General features: G+C 37.0%; 1 protein-coding gene across 3 annotated transcripts in view; it reads right to left on the minus strand.

Annotated features, from left to right (window-relative positions):
* LRR (Leucine-rich repeat) overlaps nucleotides 1-12776 on the minus strand; it is an 808120-nt gene that overhangs the window by 300288 nt on the left and 495056 nt on the right. For all 3 annotated transcript variants that reach the window (XM_067142208.2, XM_067142207.2, XM_067142206.2), the window contains exons 15-18: nucleotides 11531-11646; nucleotides 11124-11261; nucleotides 10884-11049; nucleotides 10641-10793 (exon numbers count right to left, since the gene is read on the minus strand). In XM_067142208.2, coding sequence (XP_066998309.2) covers nucleotides 10641-10793; nucleotides 10884-11049; nucleotides 11124-11261; nucleotides 11531-11646 — 573 coding nt within the window. The remainder of the gene's footprint in view (nucleotides 1-10640; nucleotides 10794-10883; nucleotides 11050-11123; nucleotides 11262-11530; nucleotides 11647-12776) is intronic.

A 12776-nucleotide genomic window follows, 5' to 3' on the forward strand; every position in this document is an offset into this window, starting at 1 on the left:
GGAAGGTGGGGAACCTACTTATAACTTAACGTTAGTCTATTTACATATCTCCCACGACCATCTAGTTTTGGTGTTCCCTTCGCCTGTTTCTTTGAAACTACCCTCAAAAGACTACCATTACTGATTCCAAGCAAAGATATGAATGCCTGTTTGCAAACTCTTATCACTACCATGTACAGAAATATAATACTCACAGGTGGGTTGTCTCCTGCTCTCATTTCCACCTGAACCATATCTTTTCTTCACTAGTTTACTTTCACACACTGACTAATATATGCATTTTGTAAACTAAAGCCACACAAATTCCAAAACTTCTTGAACACTGTTCCATGTTGTTCTTCACTGAAACATTCATAACGCTTATTTTCACAACCACATGGTGGGCCTTGTTTACGTTTGTGGACTTTCTTGCCTCTTCTCTCTACATATTCTCCAGTAACAAATTTTTAACATCTACAGCATTTGAGTGAATAGGAAACTGTTTTAAATTGGATTAGAACATAAGTAATCATAAGTAATTTAACTGCCCCACTCAACCCTCTCCACATGTTTTAATTATTATCTTTATTTAAATTAGTTTTATTTTAAGCATAACAAAAGTACTATTTTAAGATGGTTTTTTAAGAAAACAATTCTCTGTAATGTTATGTTATGTAGCTGAAGATGTTAGCAAGGAATGAAACATGTTCAACAAATAATTAATTTGCTTAAAGCAAATATATACAGTATCAAGCAGGTGGAAGTATACTTTTATTGATTTAATATGCTTGACCAACGCGCAGCAAGTCAAGTTCACAAGTTAGTCCGTTCAGGGGCAATGCAAGACAGTTGAATGGTGACCAATCACAACATAGCACTACATACGAATACTGTGAATTGTCCAATGGCAACAGTACACTGAATTTATAATGACATCCAATAACTGGTTAACGGTCAATAGTGCATTGTTAACATGTTCCATTTAAAATTTGGAGGGGAATATCACTTATGGCGATGATGATGATGATGACGACGATGATAATAATTCCCTTGACATAACAGTAACGCTACAAAAAGACTAGGTAAACAACAGATACGGAATCTGCCGCCTGTGCAACTGCCCTAAATGTAGATCAGTGGTGACTGATACTACAATTCTCAACTGCACTTAAACACATCCTACTTACAACAGGGTAACTGAAACAACAGTAATACAGTTTTAAAAAATACTTATTACAAATTCCCCCCACCATCCAACAAAAATGTAAACTTTGTGATAGTTACAATGGGTCTTGAAGTGCTACACGAAATACCGTGCCTATTGCCTGCATGAATGGAAAAGATGCAGATGGTACAACTTTGTATAATATAACCTGCCTTTATATTACCCCTTAAATATTTGGAAATTTCACACAAGAAAGACATATTCTGATAGTTTTGAGATTGCTGACAAACAAAGTACAAAGACTGGTTGAAGTTAAATGCTGTTACATAAAATTGGGAACTTTAGTGTTGTATGTTGACTATATTGTTTATATACTTGTTTATATACTTCTAATAATTTCATCCATAAGAGATCCATATTTTACCAATATACTTACTAAAAATATGGACCTTACATCAATCGACCTCTAGAAAAGGCATTCGATAATGTTGATTGGACCAGGCTATTTATGATTCTGAAGATGATTGGGATCAGATACCGAGAACGAAGAATTATGTACAACCTGTATAAAAATCAGTCTGCAGTGATAAGAATCGAGGGCTTTGAAAAAGAAGCAGCAATCCAGAAAGGAGTGAGGCAAGGCTGCAGTTTGTCCTCTCTCCTTTTCAATGTTTACATAGAACAGGCAGTAAAGGAAATCAAAGAGAAATTTGGAAATGGAATCACAGTCCAAGGAGAGGAAATCAAAACCTTGAGATTTGCCGATGATATTGTTATTTTATCTGAGACTGCAGAAGATCTCAAGAAGTTGCTGAATGGTATGGATGAAGTCTTAGGTAAGGAGTACAAGATGAAAATAAATAAGTCCAAAACAAAAGTAATGGAGTGCAGTCGAACGAAGGCAGGTGATATAGGAAATATTAGATTAGGAAACGAAGTCTTAAAGGAAGTAGATGAATATTGTTACTTGGGTAGTAAAATAACCAACGATGGCAGAAGTAAGGAGGACATAAAATGCAGACTAGCACAAGCAAGGAAGAGCTTTCTTAAGAAAAGAAATTTGCTCACTTCAAACATTGATATCGGAATTAGAAAGATGTTTTTGAAGACTTTTGTGTGGAGCGTGGCATTGTATGGAAGTGAAACATGGACGATAACTAGCTCAGAAAGAAAGAGAATAGAAGCTTTTGAAATGTGGTGTTATAGAAGAATGCTGAAGGTGAGATGGATAGATCGAATCACGAATGAAGAGATACTGAATCGAATTGGTGAGAGGAGATCGATTTGGCTAAATTTGAAATAATAACATTAAGTTATTTATTAGACCACCTAATCAATACAAAATCGTCTTGGATGATTTACATAAATTTGTTAGCTAATAGTGTAAATCATCCAAGACGATTTTGTATTGATTAGGTGGTCTAATAAATAACTTAATGTTATTATTTCAATCTACATCATCAATACGGACCAAAAATGATATTTATTACATGTAATTGGCTAAATTTGACGAGAAGAAGAGATAGAATGATAGGACACATCTTAAGACACCCAGGACTTGTTCAGTTGGTTTTTGAAGGAAGTGTAGGTGGCAAGAACGGTAGGGGTAGACCAAGGTATGAATATGACAAACAGATTAGAGCAGATGTAGGATGCAATAGTTACGTAGAAATGAAAAGGTTAGCACAGGATAGGGTGGCATGGAGGGCTGCATCAAACCAGTCTATGGACTGATGACTCAAACAACAACAATCAGATCTATTACTAAGACACTTTTAAATGAAGTACTCTGCTGGTTTGAGATTCTGAACACCTAAACAGAAGAAGTGATGTTTTGATTGAACCTGTCATGTCCATAACTAAAGTCGTCGAAAGACAAAAAAATTCCTGTATCCTGTACACTACGCTTGTATGCACATGATCTTTGTTGGCGAGATTACACTGATAAACAATGAGACTCTCTTAACCTTCAAAGTGCCGAGTTACCAGTTGACTGTTTGGTACCTCAGTGCTGAGATTTTCCATTCGTACATAAAAAAAAATTGTAGAAGCCTCAATTTGTAACTTATCAGTGGGGTGATTAGCTTAAAATGTTTATAAATGTAGCTTATTTATAAATATAAATGCAAATGGAAAATCCTACACTTATGTTTAATATTATTTTGAGAGAAAACAAAATTACACTTTTGTGCCCAGGCGTACGTTATCTTTATACATTCAAAATCACTCAATAATTCGTTAAGTTTATATCCTATGAGAGTAAAGAGCCCAAAATAATATTACTTCCCAATATCTGTAGGCAACTAATACATGTAACTTCGTAGTAGTACATAAGTTGATATTTTAAAATACTTTCTAAACCTGGAATGTGGTGATAGTTAAATGTTTTTTACTGGTTGTTTGTGATGCAGACTTGTTCAACTATCTGCACCAACTCCACAGGCACAAAGGTTTTTTAAAAAATCATTGATTTTCAGGTTGTCATCAAACACTATTTGGCCCTCAGAATCTCTTACAGTTACTTGAAAGTCTGGTGGAGAAAAGTAATTCGTCCGACATTAAAATAGTGATAAAATAGCTTTTGAACTCACCATGTTTTTCTTCTTTCATTTAGAAGGAGGCTCTGTTTCTCTCTCTCATATAATATTTTCGGCATTCTCTATATCACTCTCAATTTCAAAATTGCTCAATAATTCATTAAAATCATCATCTCCATAATCACTTTCTGCTGTGAATAATAACTCAAAGATTCTTTGATCCGAAATAAAATCGCTGCAAGAGCAACTAGATTGTTGTCCCGCCATGTTTGTTTACATCACAGATGAACTCCAGACATCTACAAAAAGCTCTGTAAGCTATAATCTGTGATCAATTAGTTCTACATAATGCCCCACAGATGGCAGAACATGTCAGAGATCAAATTGGCACTCGAGAGTGAACCGGGAAACTCAAAAAAATTGAAATTCTCGCAAACTGTCTACAGACGGGCGTAGCAGTGCGTGGACCGGCCGCGTCAGACCGTCTATAGGTGGGCATAACACATAGGGTTAAATAAAACTATGTGATCTTTATGTAATCAGATGTGCTGATAATGAATATCATATCCATTTTCCTGTATCACCTAAATTGTTTGCAGAACACCCACATTTATAGTTTTATGTTTTCAGGTCTCCGCATCCGCTCCGCATCCAGCTTAGTGGTTGGTTCCTAGTAAATGGACAAGAACGTTTCAGTGTCCTTGTATGTTTATGACTGGCACATAACATTTTGTGAAGGAAACACCTGGCTGTAGAGTAATTACCTGTTTCCCTGTTAAAAATTGTTCTTTTGTGGGTTAGTCAAGTCTTTACTTCCTTTCCGATCACTGTGCAGGTAGTGAATAGCTGTCTTTTATGTTTTCGTATATTTGTGAAATTGTGAATATAATATTGCGTATAGTGAAGTGAAGTTTAAGTTGTATTTTAACAAAACGGTAACAACATTCATCATCATTTTTGTTACAAATATGTAATATGTACAGAATAGAAAGGTCATACTACGGATTATTACATCTACTTAACAAACGTAGTGCGATATAGTCCTAAATCAAAATATTCTATATTTTATATTGTAACTCAATGAGCTCATCATGTCACACAAATGTGTCAATAATCTGAACACTTTTGTTATGTTTGCGGGTCATATAGTGAAAACAACATACGAGTTGTATTTTGGAAGTGAAATAGACGAGGGGAAAAACTGGGCATCAGTTAAGAGTCGTAGTAATTGTTCACAAACTTTCCATGGTTGATGTAATGGCACTCGCAAATCAATGCCCATTGGAAACCCTGTAATATGTACAGAATAGAAAGGTCATACTACGGATTATTACATCTGTTTAACAAACGTAGTGCAATATTATTCTAAATCAAAATATTCTATATTTTATCCTGATGTTCCTTCGGCCAAGGAGCCTACGAGTCAGGATTTTACACTAATTCTTAAGCCTCCTAAAAGAATGGACAGTGGATGAAACAGAACCACGCCGTGGTTCTCCAGGCACTAGCCAAATTTTCCTGATCCAAATATACTTCACTTTATTTCCCAATCCCAACCAAGACCTCAACATTCCTAACGTTCAAGCAGAATTATTTGGTTGTCATCCTCAAGGGTGGAATTTATTACAAGATGGTGTTAAGATGTCATACCAGAAATGCCAACAATCACAGACACTTATTTATTGTTTCCTATTAGTAATGAGCAGACCTGGGATTTTAAGGCAAATGCCTATTTCGTTCCTTACAAAATAACATGATTTTTTAAAAATATGTTGACATTTCATGATAAATCCCTTATATTAATAGAGTTTTATAGTGCCCTAAAATGCCTATTTCGACCTTTAGAGCCTATTTTAATGCCTAAAATTGCCTATTTTCTAAATTTAAAATAAAATTCAACTTCTGTAATGTTTACAATCACACAATGGACATCCCTGGAATGAGTAGAACAGCAGAGGGTGGGTTTTTCACAGAAATGTGCTCTTCCCAGACAACTGTCACCAAATGAATGCTGAGTGAAGGGTGGGGGTGGAGGATTAGCTCAGAAGAACAACGAACAGGTAGTAAAGAACGTACTGTGTCGAGTGACGGGGTGAGGGGGAGGATTATTTAGGAAGAACAAGGAGCAGGTAGTAAGAAGGTACATACTGTGTCAAGTCGCCAATGAAAGAACATCTGTTTAAGTGAATATAGTTCATCATGCCTAAAACAAAATCAACTAAGAGTGTGCTTATACAACAATGGTTAGTATAATTTCCAGGGATGACTTTCGATGGCAAGATTATTTTCTGCCAGTACTGCAATAAACAGGTATGTGCATATATCTTAAATGTCATATTAATCTAAAACTAAGGTTTTGATACTGGCTCCTCTAATTAATTGTAGAGACCTAGTTGAGGCAACCTGGGTTCGATTTCCAGTACCGGCAGTAATTTAGAAATCTATGAGGTCTGGAACGTTGTTGACCCAGCATTGTGAGGACAATTGAGAAGCTACAGTGGGCAGGGGTCACGGAGGCAAAGCAATACGGTTGAGGGATGTATCGTGCTGACCACATGCCACCCAATATCTGCAGGCCATGAGCTAGGCAGCAACTGTTATTGAAAACCAAGGCCCTTTGAGGACTGTAGTGTTCTTGTTCTTAATTAACTTTAGAGTAATAATGGCTTAATTTAAATAGTTCAAAATTACAAATTTTATTCAATAGCTCACCTTTTCTATTCCTTATCTTAGTCTCTAATTGACATCACTTTATTGTGTTTTAGATTTCACATGAGAAAAAAATGCTACCTTCAGCAGCATGCAGATACTGCCAGTCACAAGGCGAAAGCAGCCATGAAGAGTAACATTAGACAGACTCTGATCACACAAACTATATCTCCTACAACCCATAATGGTTTCTATGCTGATAAGTGTTGGACCAATCATTAGCCTCAGAATTAAGTAAACCGTCCTCCTCAGTACAGTTATGACAGACCAAACAAGAAGCCATACTTTGGGTTTTGCCATCGGAACTGGAGGTTAGTAATCTAGAGTTACTATTGCCTGGAGGTCCAGAGCCTGAAGTATTATGTGGGCACTGCCTAGAGAAATGCCTAGTAAACCCACAGTTACGGCAAGAAGTATTGGTGGAAGAGCCTGTACCCATGGCAGATTTTGCATTGCCTAAGGCCCCAACCTTAGGACAGTCCCACTTGAGATGAGCAGAGGAGCCACAATTGAAACATGAACGAGGATTACGTGAGTTGGAAGCAGGTGAAGGGGCAGTTTTAGTATCCTGAGGAGAGGGCATGCTCATAGGAGGGGGTGCTAATGCAAGGCGTAACTAGTCGGCGTACCGAACACCCTCTGCAGAAACTGAGATGGCTTCCAACTGAGCGAACGTTGCTAGTTGCGGTGAAAGAGCCAGATATGATCTGTAGTTCGGGGCAAGACCTTCAATAAAGTTGGCAACCATTTGGACCTCAAAAAAGTCGAGCCGGAAAATCCTAGCCTGGAGCTTAATATCTTGAACATATTCAGATGACTCGTTGAAATGCTGCACTCTGAAATAATGTTTCTGCACTAATGAAGACAAGGCACGAGACGGAATGAAAAATTCAAGCACATGTGCATGAAATTGATCTACAGCCCATCTTTCGGAAATGGCCCTGACGATATGCTCAGAAAGAGCTCCAGATAAATGGGGGTACAGGATTTGAAACACGTGGTCATTACTGAGATTGTACACTATTGCCTGATCCTTGAACTCAATTAAGAACCGAAGGAAAGAAATAACCTCATCAACGGAGTTAGCCGAAAATTTAGAGGTTCCCTTAAACACAGTAGTCAATGAGTGAGGTAGGTTAGAGAAAAATCTGAGGGAAAGCAGGTGCAGGAGGTGCCTGGGAAGGCTTAGAGTGGACCTGAGGGGTCACAGTGGCATTGTACCCTTGATTCGGGTGCTCTTGCAAAAAGGATGGAGTACAGAAGGTTAGGTTAGGACTACCGTCAGCCTGCAACGTTACAGGCACAGATAATCTCATCTGTGAAAGGTTCTCGCTAATCTGAGAGACCATCGGGGCATTAACCACTTGCGTAGGGGTAATGCAACCTAAAAGAGCACTTGATACCGGTGGCGCTAAGAGAGGGAGACGGTTTTGCACCATTGCATAAGAACCAGGTTGTGTAACAATAGAGGGTAGACACTGAGCCAGGGCAGAATTAACAGTTACTACAGGAAAATTAGTAGAGATACCAACATGCAAAGAAGATACATTATATGAATCACTTACAGGTGTCCTAGCTCTTGACAATGAAGCACAAGATCCCAGGCAACCATTACTCACATCAGACTCCTGAAAAACACTAGCACTAGTTGCTACAGTAGACACTCGAGAAGCTGCAGATGCGAAACAAGAATTAACACTTTCACACGATCCAGAGAGGGTAGACACTTGAACCTCAGAACTAGTGTTATTCAACTCCTTCCCTTCAAGCAAGCCAATAATTCTGTCCGATATTCTTGAAAACTGTACTAATAGGGATTCACACACCTGCCGCACGTTTGTCGGCAATTGTAGGGACAACAAATCACTAATTCTGTCCAGGTAATGTGATAAGTGTGCCTTAACCCGCGCCAATTGGCCACACGAGGGCTTAGAAGCACCAAAAGGCACAAGAATGGCCTTAAATTCTGCCAATTTATCTTCAACCACAGCCAAAGACTCACGCAACTTGTCTGTAGTTAACTCGGGAATGGTTACAGGTAGATCAAGGGACTGTTTCAACAGGCTAATGTTATCTCTGACATTGCCTGTAGAATTCGATTTGTGGATACGAAGTTCATAAATTAGATCTGACTTTTTCAAGTGCAAAGGATTAGGAACAGTAAGAGCCATCTTGATGGGTAGAAACCAAATTTCAAAGCAATTTACGAATTTCAAACTTTACCCTGTTTCAGGTTAGGCATGATCACCGTTCACTTTCCTTTCATCCGCAACCAATCACTTGCTTCTCCTACCAATATGTAATCGATACTTCAGCGGTTACATGATACACAATTAAAAGGGAGGAAAATAAATCAAATTACATGGTACCTTAAACCCTAGACACGCAATAAACATCCGATGAACTGTGCCAAATACACATCAACAAATATCAGGTTAAACAACTTGACGACTATGAACAAGGAACGTGGAACGGGGACTGGGATCCTACCAAGGGCCATAGAAATGTGAAGGTTGTGGGTTTACAGAAAAATCAACAGTGATGTGTCGTTTTCAAAATATTATTCTCAAAATGAACATTACAAGGTGAGTTTCGAAAAAAATACATATATCTAAACGATGCAGTCTCATAATTTGCGAATACAAGATTAGACGTCGTTTGACAAGAGTGTTCCTTTAGGCCAAGAAGTTAACCAGAAACATCTTAGCATAACCTAAGTTCTACAATACGATACTGAAGGTAACAAGGCACATAAGATGCAAATATAATTCAGAGTGAACGAAACATGCTTTCAAAACCTCTGAGCAATAAAGTGGCGACTAAGGCAAACTCCTATGTGATAACATAAATGCAAATTTAAACGGGACTGAAATTAACCGTGCTTACCCCAAGGTAGCCCATCCTGGGAGCGAGGACATGCTGACATGCGTCAAAACAGTTGGACACACGAGAGAACGAAAGATCACGAAATACTGCCTCACTCACTTATGAAGGGAAGACTGGCCTTGGTCCGATTATCGAGTGACCAATCAGAATGCAGGAGTTTGCTATCGTCACCCAGATTCTCCAATCACAACTCTTTATCCAGTCGCGATGTTTATACAATGTTCTCGAACATAATACAGACACTAATCGCGAGCTTTCCATTTTCCAGAATTAGTAAGGACATATTTCTAAAATCCACAACTGACAGGAACCAACACACACTGTTCTAAAAGTCCGCGTCACAACCTTTTCTGGACTGTTCCAGCAGTTACTTAAGTAGATAAAGAGAATACAAATAAAACATACTACAAAATATTTTACACCATACAGGTTAGGTAGCTAAATGGAATATGAATAGAACATTCTACCACAACATTCCACAACAGTGAATATTCCTAAAAAAGATTTACAAATTAAATTTTCCAAAAAAAAATGTACAAATAAAATATTCTACAACAACCTTCCACATCATAGAGAAAACCTTTAAAAGAGATTCTACACAGGTCTCAAGTACCCCTTGCCTATTCTTTCACCATAAAGGAAACATGAAAATATGGATACTATATTGAAAGTGATAAACTATTAAAATTGTGGTTGACAGATATGCAGAGACCTCAAAATGATTGGTATACTGTTAGGCATGCAGACTGTGTTTACCAAATTTTGTTGCTTTGTTTGCAACTGGGACACCCAGGCAAAAGATAAACATTACAGCATTGTGGATTGGCCCACACAATAAAACTTAATTTCTAGAGAGAAGAGAGTTAAGAATCACCCTCTACTCAAGAAACATCTATCTCGTTTCTACTAAGATGACCCTGTGATTTAAGATTGTTCTCTATTAGTGAAATAGTATCTTTTGTTAGTATACTTAGGTACATATCCTTGATGTTATATGATGCTATATTATGATAAGAATAGATCTTTGAAGATTTTGTGTTGTTGCAAAATGCTATTGGGTTTTTAATGGTTTTGTTAGCCTTAAAATAATAGTATTTTTTTCAGGAATTTATGTGCAAATTGTGCTATTTTATATGTGGGGTTGGGTCTACAATAAATTTATAATAGGTGTCATGGATATGTTGCAAGAAATCAATTAGAAACAACATTTGTATTATTAATTTGTATTATTAATTTTCAAACATGAAAGTGCAATTCCAAATGAAATTTCAAGTCAATATTTTCTCAATTTGTTTTTGTGTAAGTATGATAAATATTATTCAATAAACCAAATTATTTCAAAATACTTTCTTCGTTAGTTCTACCTGTTTTGAATTGTCGGCATCATGGATAAGTCCTGTAGCATGGTTGATGTCATTGTTGTTTTCCATGGACTCTTGAGCAAGACTTCGAATTGTATCTTGGGTCTGTACCACAAGCCGATCTACCATTTGTTGTGTAGAACTCAATAAAAATCCCTACACAAGAAAAGATTACAAAGTAGTGTTTAAAATAAATCACTCAAACAAATAAACCACTCAAGCACTCGATGATAAGATGCAACAAACCTGCTGTAGCCTGAAAGCCTGGCCATTGCTATATTTCTTTGGGGATACATTACGGTGCAACAAGTCTTGAATTTTTCTCATCAAACTCTCCGTTCGTTCAGCCGATGCTTTCATGCACGGCACAACATCGTGCACAGGAAATGGCATGTAGCGAACAGTGTAATTGCTGAAAGCGAATATGGTATTAAAATATTTAATCAAACTTAGATACGATATCATAAGAATTGAAATTTGAGTTACCTCTCAAGTGCATAAGCCAGATCGCAATAGCCCTGAAGAGTAACCCCATTGCGATCATAAACAATGGTGCGGAGCTTCGAGTTGATCTGCAATGCTTTAGCCAAGAGCCGTGCACCAGCATCACCCATCAGGTTACCACTGGAAAATGGTGGAAGCCATTGGTTTTCACTTTTGATGAAAATAATACATGTTAAATACCTGAATACGAAAACACTTTTTAACAAATTATAAATAAAAATTAAATGATGTCCTTTTCAGGTATAATTCGTTTTTAAATTACTTTCTCAAGTAATTTTAATTAACCGGCATTCGACTGAGTGAAAAACCTTTCAGTTATACATTAACTATTAAGATAAAATAACAAATTAGAAAACAATATTAGGTCCAAAGATCTCTGACAACAATACCTGATATCAATAGTCTGGAGACAATGATTGCTGCCCAATGCATTTATGAGATTGTAAAGATCTGACTTAAGTTTGGAGTCAGGAATTGCCAAAGACTGAAGCACACAGTCTTCTTCCTGCAACATTACCAAAACATCGTGTTTACCTTCTTTTCATTCCAACATACCACTACTGTTCATCACAACGCATGATACGACTACTGAAGTACAAAGAGAAACAGTGTTCAGAATGTGATAAATTGTCTGATCTATAATGTAACAAGAAATATACTTTAGGTAAGACAATAAGTACAAAATTACATAAGTAACTTGACCAAGTCTGCAGTCATTAATTAAAAAAAACCACTAATTATGTGGTGCTGTTACACACTGTAACGAACAGCACTGTAGAGCTGAAAAAAATCAGTATTATAGACTGAACCTAATAATACAATAATACTGAATCTTGTTCTGTACTGTACCCGACAGGGTCAATAAGCAAGGACTAAAAGATATTTGAGAAAGTATATTTCATTGTCCTGGAGTAAATTCGCGATATTTTGAAGTGTGCAGCATTAAGAAGCATCGACCAAGCCATCCTCATAGCAGGACAGGGAGATACAAAGGAGCAAACCAGGGAATCCCCTAAAAAGAAGGAAGGGCTAAATTCAGCACAAGCTCTCAGAGAGCAAAGAGGGGGTTGGTAGCAAGCAAACTCTCCAACTCCATTGTAAAACAGTAGGTCCAACTGTATTTCGTTGCTTGCATTTCAATTACAAAGAAACTTTGTTAAGAAGTTTTTCAAGGGACCACAAAAAATTAACTTCTTAAGCAGGAAACTTATTGAAAGAGGCCCAAAAACTTATTCTATACTTTGAAATACATGTGAAACACACAGCAGCCAACAGGTTTCTTTGTTTGTGAACAATACCAAATTAGGCCGATATATAAGAGCTGCTAAAAGAAAGCTACAATATAAAAAATTGATTAACATGACATGTATTTTTGGAGATAAAGTAAAATAATAGAACATACGGTATTATAATAATACTTGAAAAGAGAAGGGAATACATTATATAAAACCTTGCACAAGAGATAAGAAGAAATACTAAGAACACTAAAACAGTAGATGGTAACTGTACATTATGTAAATTCTGTACTGCAGTAGGCATTAAATACATTTCCAAGCACGAAAGTCTAGGCTCCTACTTGGAAAAGAAATTGTCCAGGGTTGACTGTTTCAGGTTTTTATTGTTTTCTTCAAGTAT

Source organism: Anabrus simplex, chromosome 2, assembly GCF_040414725.1.
Source record: "Anabrus simplex isolate iqAnaSimp1 chromosome 2, ASM4041472v1, whole genome shotgun sequence".
Taxonomy (NCBI): domain Eukaryota; kingdom Metazoa; phylum Arthropoda; class Insecta; order Orthoptera; family Tettigoniidae; genus Anabrus; species Anabrus simplex.